The sequence below is a fragment of the Brassica napus genome, chromosome A4 (assembly GCF_020379485.1).
Source record: "Brassica napus cultivar Da-Ae chromosome A4, Da-Ae, whole genome shotgun sequence".
NCBI lineage: Eukaryota > Viridiplantae > Streptophyta > Magnoliopsida > Brassicales > Brassicaceae > Brassica > Brassica napus.
Genome location: NC_063437.1, coordinates 4,264,760 through 4,290,561, shown reverse-complemented (window position 1 = coordinate 4,290,561; position 25,802 = coordinate 4,264,760). Strand labels below are relative to the sequence as shown.

The 25,802-nt window shown below is 40.1% G+C and overlaps 3 protein-coding genes and 1 long non-coding RNA gene across 8 annotated transcripts; 3 read left to right on the top strand and 1 right to left on the bottom strand.

Moving 5' to 3' along the window:
* Positions 1 to 5,936: 5,936 nt before the first annotated feature.
* LOC125608130 lies at positions 5,937 to 6,500 on the top strand. The gene has a single exon (XM_048778071.1). The coding sequence runs from the start codon at positions 5,937 to 5,939 to the stop codon at positions 6,498 to 6,500; it is 564 nt and encodes a 187-aa protein (XP_048634028.1).
* Positions 6,501 to 9,514: 3,014 nt separating this feature from the next.
* LOC125608129 lies at positions 9,515 to 10,639 on the top strand. Its single transcript, XM_048778070.1, has one exon. The coding sequence runs from the start codon at positions 9,515 to 9,517 to the stop codon at positions 10,637 to 10,639; it is 1,125 nt and encodes a 374-aa protein (XP_048634027.1).
* Positions 10,640 to 16,939: 6,300 nt separating this feature from the next.
* LOC125608106 lies at positions 16,940 to 19,135 on the bottom strand. Of its 4 annotated transcripts, none has more exons than XR_007339187.1 (7): positions 18,824 to 19,134; positions 18,368 to 18,492; positions 17,954 to 18,280; positions 17,788 to 17,868; positions 17,600 to 17,716; positions 17,388 to 17,519; positions 16,940 to 17,281 (listed from the first exon to the last, which is right to left on the bottom strand). It is a non-coding gene; the product is annotated as an uncharacterized LOC125608106 (long non-coding RNA). The 4 variants fall into 4 exon arrangements; XR_007339186.1 differs by having other exon boundaries at positions 17,954 to 18,263; positions 18,824 to 19,132; XR_007339185.1 differs by having other exon boundaries at positions 17,954 to 18,492; positions 18,824 to 19,135.
* A 500-nt stretch (positions 19,136 to 19,635) lies between these two features.
* LOC125574861 (beta-galactosidase 2-like) lies at positions 19,636 to 25,787 on the top strand. 2 transcript variants are annotated; one of them, XM_048778012.1, is made up of 18 exons: positions 19,636 to 19,902; positions 20,109 to 20,204; positions 20,288 to 20,400; positions 20,535 to 20,556; positions 20,646 to 20,738; positions 20,847 to 20,990; positions 21,811 to 21,899; positions 22,025 to 22,130; positions 22,259 to 22,343; positions 22,425 to 22,543; positions 22,623 to 22,784; positions 23,218 to 23,393; positions 23,498 to 23,607; positions 23,674 to 23,783; positions 23,875 to 23,985; positions 24,084 to 24,194; positions 25,187 to 25,392; positions 25,488 to 25,787. In XM_048778012.1, the coding sequence occupies exons 1-18, from the start codon at positions 19,729 to 19,731 to the stop codon at positions 25,597 to 25,599; spliced, it is 2,139 nt and encodes a 712-aa protein (XP_048633969.1). In that variant the 5' UTR covers positions 19,636 to 19,728; the 3' UTR covers positions 25,600 to 25,787. The 2 variants fall into 2 exon arrangements, with proteins under 2 accessions (XP_048633969.1, XP_048633967.1); XM_048778010.1 differs by having other exon boundaries at positions 20,288 to 20,401; positions 20,491 to 20,556.
* The last annotated feature ends 15 nt before the right edge of the window (positions 25,788 to 25,802 follow it).

Sequence of the window (25,802 nt, the reverse complement as noted above, 5' to 3'; positions counted from 1 at the left end):
AAATTATTAATTATTTTGATTCTAGGGTATGTTTGAGGTATGACTGAGTTATCAATGAGTACTGGCTGAGTTTTACTAATCGATACGACTGAGTTATTACAGCAGTTATCCAAAGTCAAATAGTTAACATAACAACAAACACAGGTTCACAAACAAACACAGTTTCATTTTGACAACAAATTGTTCATTCCAACATTTCCTCCTTCCTCGAGGATATCTGCTGCCATCTTCACCCGTAACCCTTGAATATTACTATCGTTTATGCCATCAAAAGATACACCAAGCGCTAGACACTCCACAAACTTCAACGAATAAACCCCACAATCACCTGACATGTTGTTTTGTGGAATGTATCTTTTGCTCCTCCGTCTGAATGCGAACCTCTTCCTAGAATGCTTTCGGAGATCGGCAGGAATAAGCTCATTCAACATCCAGGGAAGCATCTCCAGTAGAGGTCTAAAAGCATTTAGCATTTTTTGCTCACTTTCGGGTGTTGACTCTCCATAGATTGGATCGTAGCAATCTATCTTCTCCTTGATCAGATCCACGTGAAACGCCACCCAGTGATTACCGCCGGTTTGAAAACATCCGTACACGTGATCCACATCTGCATACCACTTCAAGTTTGTTGTAAATTCTTCGGGGAATCTCCCGTTTACCAACGCTTCATAACCACAGTCTTTGAACTTGAACGAAGCAGGTTTCATCCTGAACTGCCTGTAATCGAGGGAAGCCCAAGAACTTAACAACCAAGGGTCTATGAAACCAATCCGCTTGGACCAGAATGGAGTGGGATCTCGCATGGACCTTTGTATGAGGACGTTCATATACGCAGCGATATGCTAGACAAAGAAAAATAATAAGTCAGCCGTAATATAATGAATTAAATATATAAGTCAGCCTTTATAGAATATAAGTCAGCCTTAATAAAGACTTACATTATCAAACACCCATCCATATTCTTTGTCAGGCCACGGTCTTTCATGCATGAGTATGCTGTAGAAGTCACTCTCATGATCAGCTGAGAGTTCTTCTGGTTTATCTTTAGGTGCTGGTGGTTTGGGTGTAATTGCCTTAATGTGTTGCTTCAGTTTTTCCAGTCGCGCCGGATCAACAGGTGCGCAAGGGTCGTATATTGCTGATGAAGGCGTAATGTTCTTCCTCATGCAAGTCGTCTGTCCATTGTCTCCAATGTACGGAAAAACTGGTGCTGAATCAAGGTTCGTCAATGAAAACCCTTGTGGAGATAACTTAACTGATTTCTCCCGAAGTTCCTTTATCACGGAAGATCTAATCAATTCAGCTGGCTCGACATCAGACTCCGCCGCCAATGCGTTATCTTCCGCAAGAACTTCGTCGTTCGTCACAACACATTCCTCAGACCGCTGTAACTCAGCCTCTTCTTCTTTCTTCTTCTTCGGTAACTCAGCCTCTTTTTCCTTCTTTTTTTTCGGTAACTCAGCCTCGTCTTCCTTCTTTTTCTTCTGTAACCCAGCCTCTTGTTTCTTTTGTAACTCAGCCGCTTTTCTCTTCTGTTTCTTCTCCTCGTTCTCTTTTTTCTTAGCCTCTTGCTTCTCCTTCCTCTTCAACGCAGCCTCTGCCCGCTGTGCTTTTTTCTTATCCTCGATAGCCTCATCCTTTACAGTAACAGTACGCTTGGCCTTGCCCCGTAAGCCGCGTCCATAGGCTGGAACGTTGGCATCCTTACCATCCTTAGCATCCTTAGTAATCTTTGCAGGAGAAACACTGATGAAATCAATTTCATTAAAATCATCACCCAAAATCCTTCTCACCACTGTATCCTTCTCAAGCTCCGAATTCTTCTTTGCAGGGGTCTCAGCTAACGCTGGACTTTTGACTGACTTCTGCTGTTTCTGCTGCGCCGGCACCGGACTTTTGACAGCCTTCTCCTTCCGCTGCGGCGGCACCGGACTTTTGACAGCCTTCTCTTTCTGCTGCGGCGGCTCTGGACTTTTGACAGGCTTTTTCTGCTGCCGCGGTTCTGTCACTGGAGTTTTTACAGACTTCTCCTCCTGGGCCTGCGGTTCTACCACTGGACTTTTGTCCGACTTTTCCGGTGGCGACCTCCTACGAGGTGATGATGTCACCGATAAAGATTTTTCTACGCCGGCGGAGGAGAGTTTAGCATCGTTGTCGGGAATTTTCCTTTCCCCCAAAACTTTCAGACTCTGCTGCACTACAGCTTTCACCACGTTATCTAGGGTCTTCTCGTCCATCACTGGCCGGTTCCGGTCAAAATCGTAAGCGTCAAATTTTGCTGAAATATTCTGCAGAGCACTCACAAGATTCGTCAGAGTCGCTTTGTCCAATACAGCTTCCTCCTCGCTAGAACCCTTTCTCGTTTCAGCAGCTTCTTTCTTCTGCTTCTTTGTTGATGGCTCAGCTTCTGATGAAACTCCCTTCGTTTTCTTCTTCTTCTTCTTCTCATTCCCCTTCCCCTGCTCATCCCTCTGTACTTCCCAGAAACCTTTCACGTATCTACCTGCGTGTATGTCTTCTACCAACCTAACGAGTTGTGGGTCGTCAGGTTCATCCGACCATACAGGAAACATCTCTTCAATTGACTCCTTCATAACCATTCTCCTCAAACGGACCTGCAACACCAGTTTATCATAAACTCAGCCATCAAATAACACAAAACCAAGCCATCAAATAAATTAATTCGGTCACAATATAAAATAAACTCAGCCATCAAATAACACAAAACCAAGCCATCAAATAAATTAATTCGGTCACAATATAAAATAAACTCAGCCATCAAATAGACTAATTCGGCAACAATATAAAATAAACTCAACCATTAAGTAGCTGTTAACTCAGTCGTATAAGTAGCAGTTAAACATTACCTCGCCATGATCTTTGATTTCGTCAGACAAGACAGTATCAAAACTTGAACGTGTACGCCTTCCACCCCATCGCAAAAGAGGAACGTCTTCATTGTTGACCACTCTCCCAAACTTCTCACCGAAACAGACGATGGACTCATACGCCCAAACCAATAAAACGTCCTTCATGCCGCTTACTGTGTATGACTTTCCATCTGGAGACAGTGTTTTCAGAGAGTCAACAAGAACTTCGTATGCAGTCCGACCCCATGGATACGACCTCATGGCTTCATCGTCGAATACCCTTATTGCACTTTGAAAGGGTATCCTTGAATTGTGATGCAAACAGTACAGTCCCATGGCTTGAAGAAATAACATCCCCAACCACTTACGCTTTTCAAAACTCCAACCAGGACAGAACTCTAATGCTGCCTTCAGCTCATCATACTTGGGTCCCATCCCAAGCGGCACCTTCAACTCCTCCCAAAACTCTTTGTATTGATCAGGTTCAAAACTTTCTGTTGGCAATGGACCTGTGTTTAACCCAGTGATCTCACCAAACTCGAGCAAGCTAAACCTGATAACATCATCAACCACAACAGACCATATCTCCTTTTTATGCACTCGCAGCTGTCTACATAGCAGATAGTGTACGGTCCTACCAGACCAAATGCTTTCGCGTGAAAGTAGCCTAGCAACTACTCCAATGGGAGAGTTCACCAGTTCTTCCCACACATCGAGTCCTATTGTTTCTTTAATGTGGGGGAAATGTCCTGCACGGAAATTATGATTGATATCTTTACCTTCTAGGTTAGAAGGGTAAAGTCTTGGAGGGTAATCACGTGGTTCGACTTGACTAACATCCATCTGATCATATAACACAACAATAAATCAGCCACAACATAAAAATAACACAGCCATATCATAATATTAAAATATATTAGGTCATATATATAACTCAGCCATAACATAATAATTACTCAGTTATAACATAACCATAACTCAGCCATAACATAATAATTACTCAGTTATAACATAACCATAACTCAGCCACAACAAAAAGCCCTAATTCAGACACAACAAAAGCCTAGACAATCACATATCTCAGCCGCAACATAACCCTAACTCAGACACAACAAAATCCTCGACAAACCCATAGCACAGTCAACATAACCCTAACTCAGTCGCAACAAAAACCTCGACACACCCATATCACAGCCTCAACCAAAACACAAACAATCTCAGTCGCAATATATAACTGACCCACAAACTCAACCAAAATACAATATATAACGTCGCGACATCTTACCGGAAAAGATGAACTCGTTGATGAGAATGCGGTGAAGGCGATTTCGTACAGACGACGGTTTCTAAAAACTCCGACGAGACAGAGTTCAACGACAGAGAGTTATAGAGAGTTCAACGACAGAGAGTTAGAGAGAGTTCGAGAAGTAAAGAACAATGTCGACGAGGGTTTCGAAGGGTGAGAGGATTTCGGTTTGCGGTTCCTTCTTCGACACAACACAGTTCTTCGTGTTCTTTTTTTTTTTTTTTTGACAAAACCGTATGTATGATAGTGATAGTGATAGAGACGGTTTGGTTTCAGAAAATAACTGATGTGATGTGGATTTTTAATAACTGATATGGCTTTGATCTTTAAAATTAGTTTCAGAAAATAAAACATAACAAAAGCCCCTTATTGTAAATTACTAGGAAAGAGAAAACATTCTAGTAATAAAACAAAGATGTACAACATTCTAGTAATAAACCATAAAATGTATAACATTCTAGTAATTTTCTCTAGATTTTATTGTAACATAGTAGACCTTTTTGGAAGTCTACTATAGTAATTTCATTATTATTGTTTATTCTTTATTGTTTTCATCATTTTAATATATGATTTACTAAATTTATTTATTTATTTTTAATATTTATAGTATATGATTTCACATTTTTATTCTTAAGAAACTCAACTTAATTTAAATATAATATTTTTTTGTAAACAAAATTGAAAAATGTTGACTAAAAAGGACGTCACCAGCTAAATTGACTTTATTGTAGGTCTACGGAACCGTAAACCACAAAACTCAAACCCTAAATGTTTTGCTTTATAATAAAAAGTTTTAATTACTGTATCAAATATCAAGCTATACAAAATATAAAATACTAAACATTAATATACAAATTTAATTCAATAAAACAAAAAAAAGATTCTAAATTTAAATCTAACACTAAGAAATCTACCAGTAGAATACATAACATGTTATAACCTTTTGTTTCTAAACCATATCGTTTAACACATGTTTACAACAATTATTTTTATAAATTTTTAAAATTAAATTATTAGATCAAATTACAATGTAAGCTACAGAATGAGTCTACACAGTAGACTTCTTAGGAGGTCTACATATAATGTAGATTTCTTTTTATTACATATAGGCTTATTAAGGACATAATTGCAAAATATATTTCTGTTTTTTATTTGGTCATAAGGGTTACATAGTACTTTTACCACCTTTGTAGGTTGGTTTTGCATTTGACTGAAAGTGGGGTACACATTTAGGATTGACATGAATATTTATGTTGGTAGAAAGAATACTAAAAAAAGTGCAAACTAAAAATCACTTTCTTCTCTCAGACACAAGGCTCAAGGTATACTGTTCCGAGTTGACTTTCCTTGCTTTTTCAAATATCCCACCGCCACTACCGTCTCCCCCAGCCGTGGTCTATTAACTCACCACCGCACCAACTTTCCGGCGACATAGTTTTCGTGTACGATCAAGCTCCCTGAAGCTGGAGTTTCTCCTCTACAGTCTCATAATGGTTATTCAGTGAATCATTTATTGCAGATCTGTTGGGAGAATGCTCTAGGAGCAGGCAGAGAGATAATGGCTTATCTGTTCAAAGCTTTATTGACGTCTCTGTCTCAAGCTTCCTTTAGTCTTTCTACTGTCTAAGTACAGTCCCCGTTACCTTGTCACTAAGGTTTTTACTCCGTGTTGGGAATTTACTGCTTACTGCAGTTAGGTCTTCAAGAATTACAGTTGAGAAGTTAATACTCAGTCATCTATGGCTTACCGAAACTCAAAAATGGACAAAGGCAAGTGGGTAGCTGACTCAGTGAGACAGGCTAGACGACCCCCAGTTAAAATCCCTGCTGTCGACACTTCTGCTAGAATAGAAGAGCACAAACTCACCCTCATAGGGAGAGTCACAAACCCCTCAGTCCAAAAAACCAGATCCCTAGTAGACTTCTTCCTCCAACATTGGCGTGTGGCGAGATCTATCACCGGAAGGGCCTTGGGACCACACCTGTTTCAGTTTAAGTTCGAAACTGAACAGGACCTTCAAGCTATCCTCTCAGGCACGCCATATCACTTCAAGAGATGGATTTTGATCCTCCAGAGATGGGAGCCTATAGTCTCTGACTTCTTTCCGGCACTAATACCCTTCTGGATAACGATACATGGAATTCCTTTACACTACTGGTCTGATGCTGCTATGGAAGCAATTGGAGATGAACTGGGACCAGTGGAAGATTTCGATGTAGACAGAGGAAGAATCAGAGTACTTGTTAATGGTTTGAAGCCCCTGGAAATGTTCCTAGACATAAGTCTAGCGGGGGAAATTAAGCAAGTGGAGCTGGAATACTAAAATCTAGAAAAACATTGCTCCATTTGCCACTCATTGTCTCATGAAAGAGGTGATTGTCCTTCACAGCGGGCCCAAGCAAACTCCAGAGACTCCTCAACAAGAATGGGTATATCTCAATCTCGTACTCTGGACAGGCTCGATGCTGATAGAAGAAGAACAGCTGCAAGAAAGTTGATAAGAGAAGAGCATGATACTTCTATGAGCCAAAGAAGTTATAACTCAAATCAATGGCAACACCAATCTTCCCGGTAGATTGACTGGAAGAAGGAGAAAGAGTTTCGCTACAACTATGGAGTCAGAAGAGACCCTACGTACAAGGAGCACTCAACCCGGGTAGAAAACAATGTGGCTGGTAGTCGCCTCCCAGCATGAGCGAGATTATCTTTCCATAACGACAGCTCTGTTTCGTCTCAAAAGGAATCTCTTTCCAGAACAAAGACTCAGACGCCGCGAACTGAATAGAGGCCTGTAGGTGCTGGTTCACAGATAGAATCCTCATCAAAAGCTGGCCGCTCCCAAGTTTCTCATACTCCATCGCCTAGACCTCAAAGAGAAGGGGGCTCTAGTCTGATATTGGGCACCACCAGCGGAAGACAACGATCGGGAGATAGTAATCCCCTGTCGCAGGAGAGAAGATCGGCACTAGACAGACTCTCCCTCCCAAAATAGAGGATTCCTCTCCTATAAGTTGGTGTGGCAAATGCTGACTCGGGTAGACTCCAGGAGGTCGATATGCACTATTTGGAAGAGAACTTGCCCATTTTTCAGTCAGGAGCCAGCAATATCCCATCTTCGTCGAAGAACCCAGTACAAGAAAATCTGTCGTAGTACAATGCTGCCCAGGACCGATCACCTATCAGATCACTCAGTGAAGATCGACTCCATGTCTCGCTGAGACTCGGGCCTCTAGCGATCTCTGACGAGATTGAAGATAATGTAGCTGTCCCGACAAATGACAAAAGGCTCAAATCTACTATCTCTGTCGGCTTACAAGACAGGAAAGGAAAGGCTTTACCCCCCCCCCCCCCCCCCCCCCCCCATCCATCAAGAAAACGTACTGTAAGGAGCGTAGGCCTTGGGGTGAGCCTAAAGAGGCGCAGAGTCACTAAAACCCATAACTCACCAAGAGGAAGACAAACCCCGGGACCATGTCAGAGTAGTAAGACATCGGGAGCTGAAAGGAGAACCCAGAGGGCAGCCCAACCTCGAGCAACCATAATTCCGTCGACGAAGAAGAAAGGAACGGATTTTCGGTCCGCTCCACAGCCTCTTCCTTAGTTTCTATGAGCTGGAACTGTCAGGGAATCGGGAGCAAACCGACAGTTCGTCGTCTAAGAGAGTTTCGCTCTAAAAACTCTCTGGATATCATGTGATGATTAAGAAATATGAAAATATATGATATACTTGGTTTATTCTGATATATAGATAAACACATACGTGGATTTCACTAGAAACAGACAACTTACTAATTCTATATTTTTGCATTACATTTGATCTATACAAAAATTAAATTGATTTCTTTCGTCGAGCACAATAGCATTATTTGTCCGGCAAAAAAAACGGGATTTTTATGGGTGTTATCAAAAAAAAAAAGCCTCATTTGCTGTGCGATTTGTTTCCAGGTAACGAAGAAACAAAGTTGAATTTTTTTCAAGGTCCAGAATTATAGGTTAATCTTTAAGAAACTATTAAGAGAAAGAAATTGAACTTTCAAATACTTTAGAAAAACCGAGGCATCTATATTTATTTTACATGTTGTAGACACACATCTTGTCGGTAGACCCGAGTTGTTATAAGCCTATCTTATCTTGATTGGGCTTTGACTAATCCGTTACAATATCCCACAGTTTTTATAAGGAAACAAGAGTGATCTATAACTTAAGTATTTTCTTTTGTAACGGGAGAATATTGAACTTCAAAAGTTATATTTGAATTAAACAATGTGGTAGTTGTAGGGGATGGATCTAACCATCCCACAAGGCCCAAGGAATAGAAGGCCTGGCCCGGACCAATGAAAGTGATGGCTCGAATAGTCGGCTTAGAAGGTCAGTCTCTCGGCTTGCTTCTGGAGTACCTCGAGCTCGAGTCGACCATCGTCGACTAAGAGGCATTCGGCTCGGCGATCGCTCGGATAAGTACGGGCCTTTCGGCCCAATAAGGAAAGCCCACGAAGACGACCTAAGCTAGGTCAAGAACGACACATCAGAGGACTATATAAGGAGAAGGAAGAGAAATGAGAAAGGGATCCGAAATCATCTGACTAACACTTGGCGGCTAGATTAGGGTTTTCACCTTTGCTTCATCTTGCCGTTATTTGTACTTTTCCGGTAGCTCATCGAGTTGCCGGCCTCTCTTCTGTCGCATTCTCTTTACTTCTCTTGTAACCGACTGAACGTCTCTTCCGACCATAATAAAACGTCTTTGTTAAACCCACATCTTTTTATCACCGTTTTCCGATCAAACAGTTGGCGCCCACCGTGGGGCATCTCTAGCAAAGTAACATTAGTACTATGGTTGTCAGCAACGACAGTTCTTCGTCAGGCGAGGAGCGCGAAGCTCTCGAGGTGATGCCGGCTCCCGAGGTGACACCTACGCCTACACCAGTGACTCCGCTACCCCCTCCTGCGTCTATGAAAACCATCCTGGCACGCCTCGCCCTGCAAGAAGCGGCGCAGAAGGCAGCGGTCGACCAAATCACAGCGATAGCAAAAATACTCGCTCCTATCGCCGCAAACGCCGAAGCTTCAACGGCGCAGTACCGTCGACACCTATTCGCCACAGAGTGAACCACCAACGTAGCACCTACGCGGGGCAACGACAACCAAAGCGCCGGCGTTGGTAACGACATCAACGCACACACCGCAAGCGAACTAGCCGCGTTGAAACAGTCGGTCCTTGACATCAACTCGAAGATCCACCAGGTGACGACCTCGGCGCCCCAAATCGAGCACGTACTCGCGGAATCTCTTCGCACACCCTTCACGCAGAGGGTCACCGGCGTACGGCTCCAGAAGATGGAGAAACTTCGTCTTCCAACCTTCAAAGGTCTCTCCGACCCTTCTACTCATGTCACGTCCTTCAACATAGCGATGCGACGCGCAAATCTGACCGACGAAGACAAAGACGCCGGCTTTTGCCAACTCTTCGTCGAAACCCTAGAAGGACCGGCCCTTACCTGGTTCACAGGCCTCAGAGAAAACTCCGTCGATTGTTTCCACGACCTCTCGACGGCCTTCCTGAAGAATTATATCATGTTCACCAACCAAGAAACGACCGTGTCAGATTTGTGGAACCTCACTCATACCAGCGGCCAAAGCCTCCGCGACTTCATGGAGAAGTTCAAGGCTATCGTCTCGAAAGTTGATATTCCTGATCCTATCGCTGTCGAGTCTCTGATGAACACTTTGCACGTTGACTCCACGTTCCGTCAGGATCTTTACCGATACCCGACGAAATCTGTGTCCGACGCCATCGCTCGCTCGAACAACTTTATCTGCATGGAAGAAGACACAAGAGCAAAGTTTGCAAAAGAAGCAGCAGCGAAACAGCGACCCGCCCGAACAAACGACACCCGCCCTGAGCCCCGCCAGCACTCCTCCGGTGGGAATACAACTCAGAAGCGAGGCTACGTTAGCTCGGTCGGCGACGAGGAATCGCCAAAAACAGCAGCCGTCACGCGAGAGAAAGCCTGGAACCACTGGGATCGAGACTCCGCCTCGAAGCAATCAAAGTCGTCCGAACCAGCGAGTTCAAACTCCGAGGAGCCAAAGAAATGGTGCCTCTACCACAAAAGGGATTCCCATGATACGAAAGAATGCAAAGTCCTCATCGGGCAATTTTTCGACGGGATCACTAACGGGACAATTCAAATGCCCACCTCTCCAACGACACCGAAAAACACCAAAAGTTGGAGTAAGAAGTCTCAACAGAAACACAGAAGTCTCAACAGAACACGGCCCCGAGCGAGGAAAGAGCGAGCCCTGAGCGCACTCCTGTCAACAACGTTGGCCCCGCCAACGATTCGTCAGAAGACGAACATCCGCGTCGCCGGCGACGAGTGGAAGTCGTACTCTCTCGCCCTTGTGACTCCTCTGACGACGACTCCTCGACAATGCAACCAGATTTACGCGACAAACTGAACAGGAAAGTCGAGCAATCTCTCACTTCCCCGACAACAGACAAAGACCTGCGCACCCTATTGAAGCGAAAGAGCGCTACGAACGAACACGTAGGAAGCGCCGACCTCCGCGCGACCATCTCAAAATCCAGCGCCAGGAGAATACGTCAAAACGGCGACCTTCGCGACCAGCTCAATTCAAAGGCCGATGACCTGCGAATCCAACTCAACCGTTCGAAAGGGTCCGATCTGCGACGACGTCTCGAATCAAAAAAGAAAAAGCCCGCAGAAACTCCTCAATTCGAGAACACAACCGATGATTTAAGGAAGCAACTCGAATCAATGCGAGCTACCCGCAATCCGCACATTAGCGTAATAATGGGAGGATCACCTCCTTGCGGCGACTCAGTTCGAGCTGTCAAAGACTACAAACGACAAGCCACCACCTCCAAGAAGTGGCCGCCTCCAGTCGAAAATGATCACCAGATCACTTTTTCGGCACTAGATACCAAGGGCGTCCACACGCCACACAACGATCCTCTCCTCGTCGACCTCGACATCGGAGAATGCCTAGTCGCGAAAGTCCTTATCGACACCGGCAGCTCAGTCGATCTCATCTTTCGCGACACACTCGACAAAATGGGAGTCGATTTAAGAGATATGAAGCCTTCCTCTCGCACGCTCACTGGCTTCAACGGAGCCTCGGAGCAAATGATCGGAACAATTCGTCTTCCAGTATACGCAGGTGGTATAACCCGTACCGTCAAGTTCTCCGTCATCCGAGCCAAAGCACCCTATAATGCCATCCTCGGAACACCATGGTTGCATTCCATGAAGGCCGTTCCCTCGACGTACCATCAATGCGTCAAGTTTCCCGGCAAAGACGGAAAAACACAGACGATTCGGGGAGATCAACAAGCCGCGAGAGAACTGCTGATTGCAACTGTAAAGATGCAGCAACAGGCTTCCCTCGTCAACTCCGTCAGCAAACCACTCGACAAGATATACCCCCAGAAGGAGGAAGTTCGCGAAGTCGCAATCGATGAATCCGACCCAACGAAAATCATCCGAGTTGGCGTCTACCTGTCCGACGACATATGTTCAAAGATCATCTCTTTCATCAAAGACAACGCTTCAACGTTCGCCTGGAAGACCTCCGACATGAAGGGGATCGACCCCGCAGTTACCTCCCATGAACTGCACGTCGACCCGACGTTCAAACCCATCCGACAGAAGCGACGGAAACTCGGTCCAGAAAGATCTAAAGCAGTGAACGACGAAGTCGACCGGCTCCTCGACGCGGGTTTTATTACCGAAGTTCGATACCCTGAATGGTTAGCCAACCCGGTCGTCGTCAAGAAGAAGAACGGCAAATGGCGCATATGCGTCGACTTCACGGACCTCAACAAGGCATGCCCAAAGGATAGTTACCCACTCCCTCACATCGATCGTCTCGTCGAATCAACCACTGGTAACGAACTCCTAACCTTCATGGACGCTTTCTCGGGCTACAACCAGATCTTGATGCATCCCGATGATCGCGAGAAGACAGCATTCATCACCGACAGAGGGACTTATTGCTACAAGGTGATGCCCTTCGGGCTAAAAAACGCCGGTGCGACTTATCAGCGACTCGTTAACCGAATGTTCGCTGATCAGCTTGGCAACACCATGGAAGTGTACATCGACGATATGTTAGTCAAATCGCTCAAGGCCGACGACCACCTAAATAACTTACGCGACTGCTTCAAGATCTTGAACGACTATGGGATGAAGCTCAACCCGGCCAAATGTACCTTCGGTGTCACCTCCGGGGAATTCCTCGGCTACATCGTCACTCAGCGAGGAATCGAAGCTAACCCCAAGCAGATCTCGGCGATTCTCGACCTTCCAAGCCCGAAAAACAGCCACGAAGTGCAGCGACTAACGGGACGCATAGCAGCTCTCAACAGGTTCATCTCGCGATCGACCGACAAGTGTCTTCCCTTCTACAAGCTACTAAGGGGAAACAAGAGGTTCGTCTGGGATCAAAAATGCGAAGAGGCGTTCAATCAACTCAAGCATTATCTCACGACCCCACCCGTGTTATCGAAGCCAGAAGCCGGCGACACACTATCTCTCTACATCGCCGTCACATCCTCCGCCGTCAGCAGCGTATTGATTCGGGAAGATAGGGGAGAACAGAAACCAATCTTTTACACAAGTAAAAGAATGACGGAGCCAGAGACGAGATATCCAACACTCGAAAAGATGGCCCTAGCCGTCGTCACCTCGGCCAGAAAACTGCGACCCTACTTCCAGTCGCACACGATCGAAGTACTGTCCAACCAACCACTCAGGACGGTTATGCAAAATACTAACCAATCGGGACGGTTGACCAAATGGGCGATGGAGCTGAGCGAACATGACATCGTATACAAGAATCGCATAGCAGCAAAGTCACAAGTCCTTGCCGATTTCTTGATCGAGTTGACGCCAGAGCTGGAGCAAGACCTCATCCTACCAAGTGTAAACTGGATCCTCCACGTCGACGGTTCATCCACGTGTAAAGGATCAGGAGCAGGAGTGCAATTGCAATCACCAACAGGAGAACTCATTCGGCAGTCATTCAGTTTTGGTTTCGCGGCCTCAAACAACGAAGCTGAGTATGAATCCCTCATCGCGGGGCTCCGTCTCGCCAAGGCGGTGAAAGCCAAAAGAATCAGCGCTTACTGCGACTCTCAACTCGTCGTAAGCCAATACCTCGGTGATTACGACATCCGCAACGAAAGGATGGACGCCTACCTCAAACTCGTCCAGGACCTTACGCGAGACTTCGAGTTCTTCGAACTCACGAAGGTTCCTCGCGGAGAAAATGTTTGTGCCGACGCCCTCGCCGCTCTGGGAAGCAAGCTACACGACCAAGTCAAAAGGACAATCCCGATCCACAAAATCGAGAAACTTGAAGAAATGAGAGGGGATCTGCGTATTTATAAGGAAAAGGGGGGGGGGAAACTCGAGGCGTCATCATTAGGCCTATCCGGGCCTAAATGGGCCTCGAAATTCTCCCTAAAAACCCAGCGGACCCTCGCGGCGTTTCGACTTCTCGATGCATTTATGAAGGAAAAAGGGGGGAAAATTCGAGGTGTCATCATTAAGCCTAAACGGGCCTAAATGGGCCTCGAAACTCTCCCTAAGATCCTAACAACTCCCGCGACATTCCGGCCTCTCGTCTTAATTAACCGACGGTTATCCTAAAATCGGTTAAATCGACAATTAACCAGGACACGCCGATCAAAATCTGGAGCCTGCGATTCAACGACTCCGAGAGAAGGCATTGCCGCAGCCTTTTCTGCGACTCATCGACCCATCGCTCTAACCTCCCGACAGGACTTCTACTCCTTTGAACCTTCATATTCTAGAATCCATCATGAGCTAGGCGATTCTTCGCTCACTGATGGACTGGGGGGACTTACTGTAGGGGATGGATCTAACCATCCCACAAGGCCCAAGGAATAGAAGGCCTGGCCCGGACCAATGAAAGTGATGGCTCGAATAGTCGGCTTAGAAGGTCAGTCTCTCGGCTTGCTTCTGGAGTACCTCGAGTCGACCATCGTCGACTAAGAGGCATTCGGCTCGGCGATCGCTCGGATAAGTACGGGCCTTTCGGCCCAATAAGGAAAGCCCACGAAGACGACATAAGCTAGGTCAAGAACGACACATCAGAGGACTATATAAGGAGAAGGAAGAGGAATGAGAAAGGGATCCGAAATCATCTGACTAACACTTGGCGGCTAGATTAGGGTTTTCACCTTTGCTTCATCTTGCCGTTATTTGTACTTTTCCGGTAGCTCATCGAGTTGCCGGCCTCTCTTCTGTCGCATTCTCTTTACTTCTCTTGTAACCGACTGAACGTCTCTTCCGACCATAATAAAACGTCTTTGTTAAACCCACATCTTTTTATCACCGTTTTCCGATCAAACAGTAGTCACTTCATTTTTAGCACTAAATGCATTATTCTCGGACCGGATGCACATATAAAAAAGTAATTTTTGAACAAATGATAACTTGGAAGAAAACTTCAAAACAGTTTAATCAATATGTATATGTTGCAATGCATTGGATCGTCAGTTGAGCTAACTTGCTCCCAAATCTAATTCTAATAACCAAGTAAATATTATTTTGGTTAATGATAGCCATTAATATGTGGTCAAGGCCACCGACGGCTGGACTAACGTATCGGCTTAATGAATTTTTTTTGCTCTGACTTGACATGAAGCTTTTCGCTTAAGCCACAAAAATGGTTACTCGTCTGCCTTCTTAATGCAACTAATCGGTAACGTGGAGAAGAGAATGTTGCACAAGATACAAATGGAACATATGCATTTGAAAGAAGAAAACAAAACGCCAATGAATGAATTGTTATGTCATTATGTGCACTTGAAAGGATGTGGCGGTAGGGCTTTTTATCACCGTGCTTAAATGTAATTTGCAAGTCCAATTTGCATCAATACTATAACATATATATAGCTTATTTAACCTAACATATAAATAGTTTAAAAAAAATATTTTGCTGGTATGTATATAGCTTTCCATCATTAAATTTGTATTGTAATTACTTGGTAGTCTTCATTATGCTGCCTACACAGAGTCAAGGACCACACAACTTGCAATATTTATCTATTTTTCTTACTCGATTAAAACATGTTTTCCTTCGTCTCCATAGAAGGTAAATGTATCGTTTTTTTTTCTTCACAGATGTCGTATTGTTCTTCAACTCTGTAATAAGCGATGAGTAACAATCTGATGTGGTCGAACAATATTCGTGAATCGCATCTTCATTGTATATGAATACTAGGGTCGGCCCGCCCTACGGGCGGGATATACTTTACTTATGATTTAAGTTATTATTTTTTGTATGATTTTGTGGTTTGTATTTTAGGTTGGTATTTTTAAGAGATGTGTATGATACACTACAAAAGAAAGGGATCATATTACATCACATAAGCATAGTATCAGAAAAACGAATAATATCAATTTGAGACAATTATAAATTAATGATACAAAATATTTGTTTTAACATCAATTATTGTAATCGTTGTTGTTATTAAATTATCTTCGTATATATTAATCTTTGTTAAGCAAGTGAAAATCAATTAAAAGATATATTATATTTCACATACATGTAAAAATATGTAGCTTATTCTAAACTAAAAATAATTTTAATTTTTACTATTTTTTTGTTGTTCTTATCAGAAATCAAAGGTTTGATAAATTAATAAAAAGCTTTTATTTTTTCATTAATGTAACTATTTTACATTTTTAGTGTTTGTTATATTTTTATTTTAAAATTAAGTAAAATAAAAATGCATGTCACTACAGTTGAAATTTAAATACATAAAATATGAATTATTTTTCATTCTTATATATTTGTTTGTGAATGCATTGGTACTTTTTTATATGGTGTCTAATAAGTTATACCTACTATTGGATTTGAACCGTTTTTAAAACTATTGAGTTAGATAATGTGAAAAATGAATCAATTTACAATTTGTTTTCTAAAGTTAGTTAAATAACATAACATTCTAAAATTGATAAATTGATTATTTAAGTATACACACATTATATCAAAACTATTATCAAATAAACCATATCATCCAAACATTTATCAAATATGAAGCCAATTAAGTAACACTCATTCATTTAAGCAGGAATTTTAAAATTATATTACGATGAAATTAATAATCCCTTATAGTATATTACTATAATATAAAGTTATAAAAATAGATTCAAACCAATAGCTACTTTAAAATCATAATATGTAGACTACAAAAAATAATGTATCTTTACGTTAATGGAATTTAAACCAATATATTTTTGGTTAAGTTCATAAAGAACTTTATGAATCATATAAAATTTTCTTTGTAAAACTTAGTTAAATTGTTTGGATGGCCAATTAGTTTAGAGAGATATAGAGAATCATAGAATCTATGGTACCAACATTGCATCCATGTTGTTTGTATTTCTCTTCTCATTGACATTGTCCTCTGCTGTTACTTCTCGGAGAGAGCCACGTAAAAGTAATTGTTGCATATTCTTTTTTTTTTCTTCTTGATTGTAATTCTCGAATTTAATTATCATAACATAATTTATTACATAGTTTTCTGTTTTCCAATGCGTAGTCACATTCGCATCAAGCCTAAATGTTATTATAATTCGGCTGGATAACTTTTAATTTGAGTAAGATAATATGTGTGTTATAAAAAAGTGTTTCAAAAATAAAAGTAAGATAATGATTAGTAAACATAAACGGTTAAATATAATGAGTCGTGAGAAAGATGAAAATCTCCAAAAAAAGCATTTTTATTATAGTTTTAGACTTTTAATAAACCATACCAAACTACATAAGAGAACATATTTTAAAATAAAAACCACCGTTAATACATAATCATTTTTGAAATAGCAAGTACTCCATCTGCATCACAACCCTTAGCTTCTTCATCACCTTTAAAGACTTTGATGCCTGAGGTTTCTTGATGGCGATACCACTTAGAGATGTTCCTACAATTAAATTACCAGCCTCATAGGCCCTCACGTTATGTAGTTTTGTCATCTCACCACTAATCGAATCCAACAAAGACACCCTTCAACAGTGTCATCAGCAATGCTCATCTCCACATGGTATCTTTCAAAGCAGATAAAAATTATTAGAACATGTTATATCTGAGTGTGAATTAACAATAACTTTTAAAAACTGAAAACAACTAATTAATTCAACTGATCCAATATACCTGAGCAAACCAAGATATTTCAGTTCACGCAAGTAAAGGATGAGACCGTTCGGTGGAGCTTCTTCATGCACCTAGAGCAAGAGACGTAACACCAGTCTTTCTCCATTTTGATATCAGTCACCATTCAATGTTCTACATTTTTTTACTTTTCAGAAACATACACGGAATATAAACATTTAAAATAGTAAAACAGTAAACACTGACTGTACAACCTGAGGCTCCGAAATGATGACGAACTCATTGAGCTCAGCTATAGTAAGAGGCTCAACCTTTGCATAGCCTCTAAGAAATGAAGGAACATGGGTGTTCCTAGGTCTTTGGAAACCAGCCTGTAGTGTTATAGAGCATTACATGAGAGTCTATTATGGATATAATAATTTATGAATCATCAAACACTTACTCGTAAAAAGTAGAATTCTCTGCATCAGTTTCGTTGTCGAAAGATACATGTGTTCCCGATGTGGCATTTAAAAACAACGTCCTGCAGAAAAATATTCCATGTGTGTTTCAAGAATATTAGTATACGTGATAGTATGCATGTGTTTTAATTCCAGACAAAAATACACCTTCTACCATCTTTGGTTTTATGCTATTTGCAACAACAACCCTTGAATCTCCCCAGAATCCTTCAAGCTTCTTGTGAAAATAACAGCTTGTGAGTCAAACAGACTCAAAGTGACAGTGATATGAGTGTGAAAAGAAAAACAGAACATAAAAAAATCAATGACATATTCAAAAGAAAAGTAAGAAAATTTATGAAATCTTGATAGTTGTCATAACTCTATCTTTTCCTTGAGGAATGTCACTCACTGTACTTCTCACAGCAGTGAGCTCACTAATAACGTCCGAGAGATTATGAACATCTTAATTTATTATCTGTTTCAATGATAAGTCTGTCATAAACAGTCTTTAAGAAGCCATATCTGAAAGATGCGTGCTTGGTATTGGCTAGGCTAAGAAGCAAATCATGATCGCCGAACCTGACGTTCTTCAGGGACGGGAGATTAGCACATCTAGACTGTTTGAATCACTGAACCAGATTGTCAGAAGTGAGTCTGAAAGCCTGAAGTTCTGGCTGCACCGGTGAACCAGCCTGGAGATGGTCCTACCATAAAGAATGTGAAAAGAGATCTTTATAAACAACATTATGAAAAAACAAAAATAGGTTCAATGAAAATCTAATTCTATGTAAAAGTTTCATCCTTAGGAAAGTCGTTGCCGAAATAATAAAAATACTATGAGTATGAGTTAAAAAAAAGGTTCAATCACCAAGAATTAGCTTCCCAGAATCTGGGCAACCACACATAGAATTAGAAGAGTAGTGACCAAACTTCAAACCACCAAAAAGAACAGATGAGCTAGCCATGATTGGGGATTTTCTTTGTTTTCTGGAGAATCAGAAAATGTGAGGATGATGTTCAAGGTAGAAGACTTACCCTTTTTATAGGTAAAGAAACCGCTTTGGAGTTGGATGATATCATTGTATGAGACGTCGTGCTTGATTCTCGTCCGTGGAGTTAAGATATCTCTTAAAGCCAATGAATGAAGAAAACTCATAACGTCTGGGGGTTAAGTACCAAATACGAAACGACAGCTGCTTGGTTCTCGAGGACGATTCGGATGCTCGATTTGATCTTCATTGTTGCTTGAGCTCGTTCATCGCAGAGACAGAAAACAACAGCTAACCCTAATTCTACCCACCGTCTGTCGCGGAGAAGAAAGTTCGAAATGGACACATGAAAATTAAAATATCATTCCTGAAGCCCAAACCCATACGCAAAGCCCACAATAATTAGAAATCAAAGTTAAATGATACGGCGCGTTTCAGTGAAGCGGGACACGCGTCCCCCCTATATTGAAAGACTTTCCACGTGTCCTCAGCAGGAGAGACTCCAACATTTTTTTATATAATTAGATATGATATTGACATATATACTCATAATGACATTTAGTAGTGGGGTTAACCACTTTTACATTATATCATTAGTTTTCCCGTGACCAAAAAGAAAAAGATTATATATGGCAGTGGTATGTGATATTGAAAAGTGGAAGCAAATTAAATAAGCAGGGGGATTAATACTACTTATATAATTTGACAAAATAAAAATGGAAAATGAAAATATCCATCTGGTAGGGCAGAAGATTTTAAAGTCATCCGCTCAAAAAGCAGAGAGATTGGCCCCACAATTTTTTTCTCATTTCATTGCATTCATTAATCTATAAGTACAATAGGATAAGTGTCAGGCTTTACATATAACCTTTATGCCATCATTCATTCCAATCCCAATAGCTCAGCAAATCTCCTTTACCAGTTTCTAAATATAAACTAATAAGTGGGAAAATGGTTATGAATTTTAGGGATAAAGCTTGGATTTTTCTGGCGATTATGTGTTTTTCATTGTTGATTTGCTCAACTAAAGCATTGGTCTCTTATGATCATAAAGCTTTAATCATCAATGGACAGAAAAGGATCCTTCTCTCTGGTTCCATCCACTACCCAAGAAGCACCCCTGAGGTAATCTTTTTTATTCAGTTAAATAATCTCTTTATAATCAAATGCAAAATTTCTTGGATTTTGATTAAATTAATTTACTGAATAATTGCTTTGATTTTTCTGCACATGGGGTCTTATTTTTCTGGTTTTCCCCCTTATGGCCAGGTTATTTCATTACAAAACTATATTTTTTTTATATAGAATTGTGGCTACTTTGTTATATGCAGATGTGGCCTGATCTGATAAAGAAGGCCAAAGAAGGTGGTTTAGATGTTATACAAACTTATGTTTTCTGGAACGGACATGAACCTTCTCCTGGACAAGTAATTTAAAGACTTCTACCATTTTCTTACTTGACTCATAGTCATATAAAATCTCAATGCTGTATACTTCTGTTTGCTTGCAGTATTATTTTGGGGATCGGTATGATCTGGTTAGGTTCATCAAGCTGGTGCAACAAGCCGGTCTATATGTTAGCCTGAGAATTGGTCCATATGTTTGTGCCGAGTGGAATTTTGGGTAAATATATTAAAAATACTTTTCTAAGAATAAAAGAATATTTTCATTTGAATATATAAATTTATCTGTATATGTTTTCTGATTTTCAATGGAATTCCTGTTTGGCTCAAATATGTCCCTGGTATGATTTTCAGGACTGATAATGGACCTTTCAAGGTACACAATTATTGTAGAACAAATCAGTCTCCAGATTAAATTCCATTATGAAGGTTTAAAAAAAAATCATTTTGATGTGAAATTGAAAGACTGCAATGCAAAAATTCACAAAGAAGATTGTGGATATAATGAAAGAAGAAAAGTTGTTTGAAACTCAAGGAGGACCCATCATTCTCTCGCAGGTTTTTATCTTCTTTGTTGTTTAAATTGATACGATTTTATATTATACATGATTCACATCTAATAGATTCTAAATATATATAGTAATGATATTTCTTAAAAATGGGTAGATAGAGAATGAGTATGGACCAATGGAATGGGAGATAGGATCAGCAGGAAAGGCATACACAAAATGGACAGCTGCAATGGCGTTGGGTTTGTCCACAGGTGTCCCATGGGTTATGTGCAAGCAAGATGATGCTCCTTACCCTATTGTATCTCTTCCTTTCCTTTTCTTGTTTAACCTTCCCCTTAGTTAATATATATAAGTAAGATATGTTCTGTTCTGGTTTCGTTTAGTTTGGTTCAAGTTTTTGGTTTAGATAGGATCGTGATCGATTTAATGCTAACTTTTAGTATGGTTGAGTTTGGTAGACTTTCTATTTTAGCTTGAATTCTGCTTTTATCAATCTAGTTGATTTGAAATTTGTATGAAAATTAAAATATCTGATGTGATTTTGTAGATTAATCAGTTCAATTTTATTTCTTAAGAAAAATGCACAATTAAATATGGATTAAATTTATGTCATTTATCAGGATTGACTCCTTTTCTTTTGTCGGCACTTAGATATTTTTTAGACAAATGAAGATATTTCTTTTTTTTTGGGCAACTACAAATGAAGATATTTCTTAGTGTGTATTTTTTGGTGAAAACACTATCGAGTTTTTTGTTTGTTATGTTTTATAATCTTAAATTTTCTTCCTTGGTGGTTTGCCTTTTGAATATATTTGTTTGGCTTTCAGTTTTCCTTTTATGTAATTCACTTTTTCTTGTTTAATATTGTTAGTTTATTGATAGTTACAATAAAATATCGTTTTCTCCTTTTTGCTGTTTTCCTATATGATGTGTTTTTCTATTGAATTTAGGGAAATTTCCCTTGAATTTATTTAGGACCACTCACCAAAAACAAAAATAATCCACGAGGACAATTTTTCTTCAACTTTAGATTTTAAATTTCAACAATTTTTATTCAACTTTGGAGTAAAATTTATACTGAATGTTAATAGCTTTTACCTTGCGCTCTATTATAATAGATAAACACATGCAACGGGTTTTATTGTGAGGGTTTCAAACCAAACTCGGTCGATCAGCCCAAGATGTGGACAGAGAACTGGACTGGTTGGTAAGTCACGAAGCTATTCAACATATACAGAATCACTATCCTCTTGTTAGTCTTTATATATTCTCTTATGAAATCAACAAGCTAGAGTATAAATTATAATTTACAGCATGTGAGATCATTTTCAGGTTCACGGAATTTGGAGGTGCGATACCAAACAGACCAGTCGAAGACCTTGCGTTCTCCGTGGCTCGCTTTATACAGAACGGTGGTTCATTTATGAATTACTATATGGTAACTTTAAAAATTAGTTCTAAGAAAAATTAAAACATCAATAATTTTATCAAATCGCAAACTTTATTAAAAAAAAGAATATATTTTATTTAACTTATGATTGAAGAGTTAATTTAGAATTGTTACAGTACCATGGAGGGACGAACTTTGATAGAACATCGGGTGAGTTTATCACCACAAGCTATGACTATGATGCTCCTCTTGATGAATATGGTAACTAATACTGATATCACATGAAAAATGTTACATTTTACATATTTTCTGACGAGTTTTTGTGTGTGTTTGTGTGAAAAGGATTACTGAGAGAACCCAAGTATAGTCATTTGAAAGAGTTGCATAAAATCATCAAACTATGTGAACCTGCGTTGGTCTCTGTTGATCCCACCATTAATTCGCTCGGCAATAAGCAAGAAGTAAGTATGCAATGTAACTTTGAAGAGAGGATGTATCAAATGTTCATACAATTTTGTTTTTTTTTTGTTATAATTTCAGGCTCATGTGTTCAAGTCCAAGACTTCTTGTGCTGCGTTTCTCTCAAACTACGACACAAGTTATCCAGCAAAAGTTATGTTTAGGGGGTTCCCATATGATTTGCCCCCTTGGTCTATCAGTATCTTACCTGACTGCAAAACCGAGTATCACAACACTGCAAAGGTTTATAAACAGATAAGCTTTTATCGAAAACATTAATTACTTTTTTTACCAGAGTCTTTTGACTTGTGTAACTCTTGCACTCCGCAAAACCGACTCTGAAAATTTGGAGAATATAGACAATTTAGCAAAAAAAATTTATACTATTTCTTTTCATAAATTTGGAGGCATATATTTATGTAAAATATTTTTAGAACTTTGAAGTTATAGGCAAATATTTCATTTGTCTATATCCAGGACGGACCATGAAGTTATAGGCAATAATATATCAGGGGTTTTAATATAACAAAAAACTTTTAACACTAAATACTTCCAGATGACTTCATCAAATAGCCTAAGAACGTCCTAACTTTGCTGGTCTCATAGGAATTGTATCCTTGTTATTGAGATTGACATATATATATATATATCTTTGGCATGTGTAAACGTGTTATAGATTCGTTCACCGAGCATACTTATGAAGATGGTTCCTACTAGCACGCGATTATCATGGGAATCATACAACGAAGCAATCCCTTCTTCAGGTGACTATGGTACGTTTGCTCGAGATGGTTTGTTGGAACAAATAAGCATGACCAGAGACAAAACAGACTATTTCTGGTATCTTACAGAGTAAGTTATGTTTGACCTAGTTGTGACACATTAAGCCTCAGTATCTTGCTGATTAATTAGTTCCTGATCACTGTTAACTGGTTATTTTTTTTATTCATTCTCAGCATTACAATTAGTTCTAATGAGGGGTTCTTGAAAACTGGCGAAGATCCACTTCTTACCATTTGCTCAGCTGGTCATGCTCTTCATGTATTCGTTAATGGTCAGCTCGCAGGTAAAACAAGATAATTTTAAGGGCCAAACTCCGTCTTCTCCTGTCCTTAAAGCATTCATTTTTTAGGAACTAGTTATGGAGCATTGAGCAGCCCCAAGCTCACATTTAGTCAAAGGATCAAATTGCGCGAAGGCGTCAACAAACTTGCTATCCTAAGTACGGCAGTGGGTCTTCCGGTTAGTTCATCATTCTTCACTTGATTAATTACTGCCTTTTTCATTCAGGAGATGATGATAAGTTCTGAGATTTGTGTTTTTTATAATACAGAACGCAGGTGTGCACTATGAGACTTGGAATACTGGAGTTCTAGGTCCAGCCACACTGAATGGAGTTAACTCTGGAGCATGGGACATGTCTAAGTGGAAATGGTCCTATAAGGTCCTATAATGAACAATAGTTTGATAAGTTAACTGCCACTGAATCTTTATACCAACCATAACACAGTACTAAACTATGCGTGTGTGTGATCTGAGTAGATCGGTACCAAAGGTGAAGCTATGAGCCTTCATACCACAACCGGGAGTTCCTCTGTGGAATGGACAGAAGGATCATTCGTGGCCGTGAAGCAACCATTGACCTGGTACAAGGTAAGATATACTTCTTAATTTTCTTAATAGATGTTTTAGGTTTAATTTATTGTTGATAAAAGGAACGGTTTCCCAGATTGACATACCAAATGCTATTTCCAAATATACACGTGATATTGGTTAGCTATCCTTCCAAACATCCGAAAGGATTGTATTTTTTTGCCAGCTTATGTGTGTATAATTGCATTTTACCTTTTTTTGTATAATCTTTAGATGACAAAAAGCAATTGGTTAGCTATTATAATGTATTAATCAAAATTAACAAAAGATAGCAATTCAAGACTAGATATGAACCAATTGGTCAAGGTCAGAAAAAAAATCTCAAGCTTAGAATTGTCTTAACCGTTTTGTTTGACCATGGCAGAAGTCTTAGTTTTGCCAAAACGAAAAAAAAGAAGAGATTTTTATGAATTTCAGAGATTAGTTTAGGTTTCGGGTATGATAACCCCCTTAATAAAAAGGCTTTGAAACACTTCATATGATGTTTTGAATGTTTTATTAATGTGCGTTTGGAACACTTCAAAACATATAACTTTGCGAAACAGAGAGAACATCAGGATAAAAACATGTCTACCAATAAATTTGGATCAATATGATAAAAATAAACTTATGGATCGGCTGGGATTGTGTTGACTATCTTACCTTAAAAATGAGACAAACTAGTACCTTACTAAGACCATATACATTGGAATTTCTTCCCCTAGTGAGAGAGGTAAGAACGTCTCTTGTTTAAGAGACTTCAACTTGGTTTTAAGAAACCCATGTAACACTTGTTATCTATTTAAAAATCAAACATTTAAATTTTTTACTTTGATTGTTTAAGGGGGACATTTAGAGGAGCCTCTGTCCATTGAAGATGGCCCGTCTCATAGACACTCTTAAACCATTTTGTGGTGGACTATATATATGTGTGTGTGTGTGTTTTATTGAGCTTAGTTACGAGCATAATTTCAGACATGTTCATATCAGACTTTTGCACTCTTTATTTGCAGTCTTCTTTTAATGCGCCGGTAGGCAATGAACCAATTGCATTGGACATGAACACAATGGGAAAAGGACAAGTTTGGGTAAATGGACGCAACATAGGACGTCATTGGCCTGCCTACACGGCTCATGGTAACTGCGGACGCTGCAACTATGCTGGGATTTACAGCGAGAAGAAATGTCTCAGTAATTGTGGCCAATCTTCTCAAAGATGGTGAGAAGAAAATGAAAACTGTCTTTCTTCTTCCTCGTCTTTCCTCTATATATTGTTTACATGATTGATATATTAATAGGTTTTCCTTTTTTCAGGTACCATGTGCCTCGTTCATGGCTTAAGCCATCTGGGAACCTTCTAGTTGTGTTTGAGGAGTGGGGTGGTGATCCAAGTGGGATTTCTGTTGTTAAAAGAACAGACAAATGAAGCTCTTAATCCGGTTTTTATGGAGAAAAAAATCTACTAGAGGGTGCATATCCCCTGAAGTTATAATTATGGTTCTGTGCAGTGCTTACAATATGTACAGATACAGTGGCAGTCATTGGTTTATATTGTAAGAATGGTGTATACTCGCCTAAATAATATATTTGCAAGTGTATAATAAAGCTTATTCATAGAATAAGTGTATA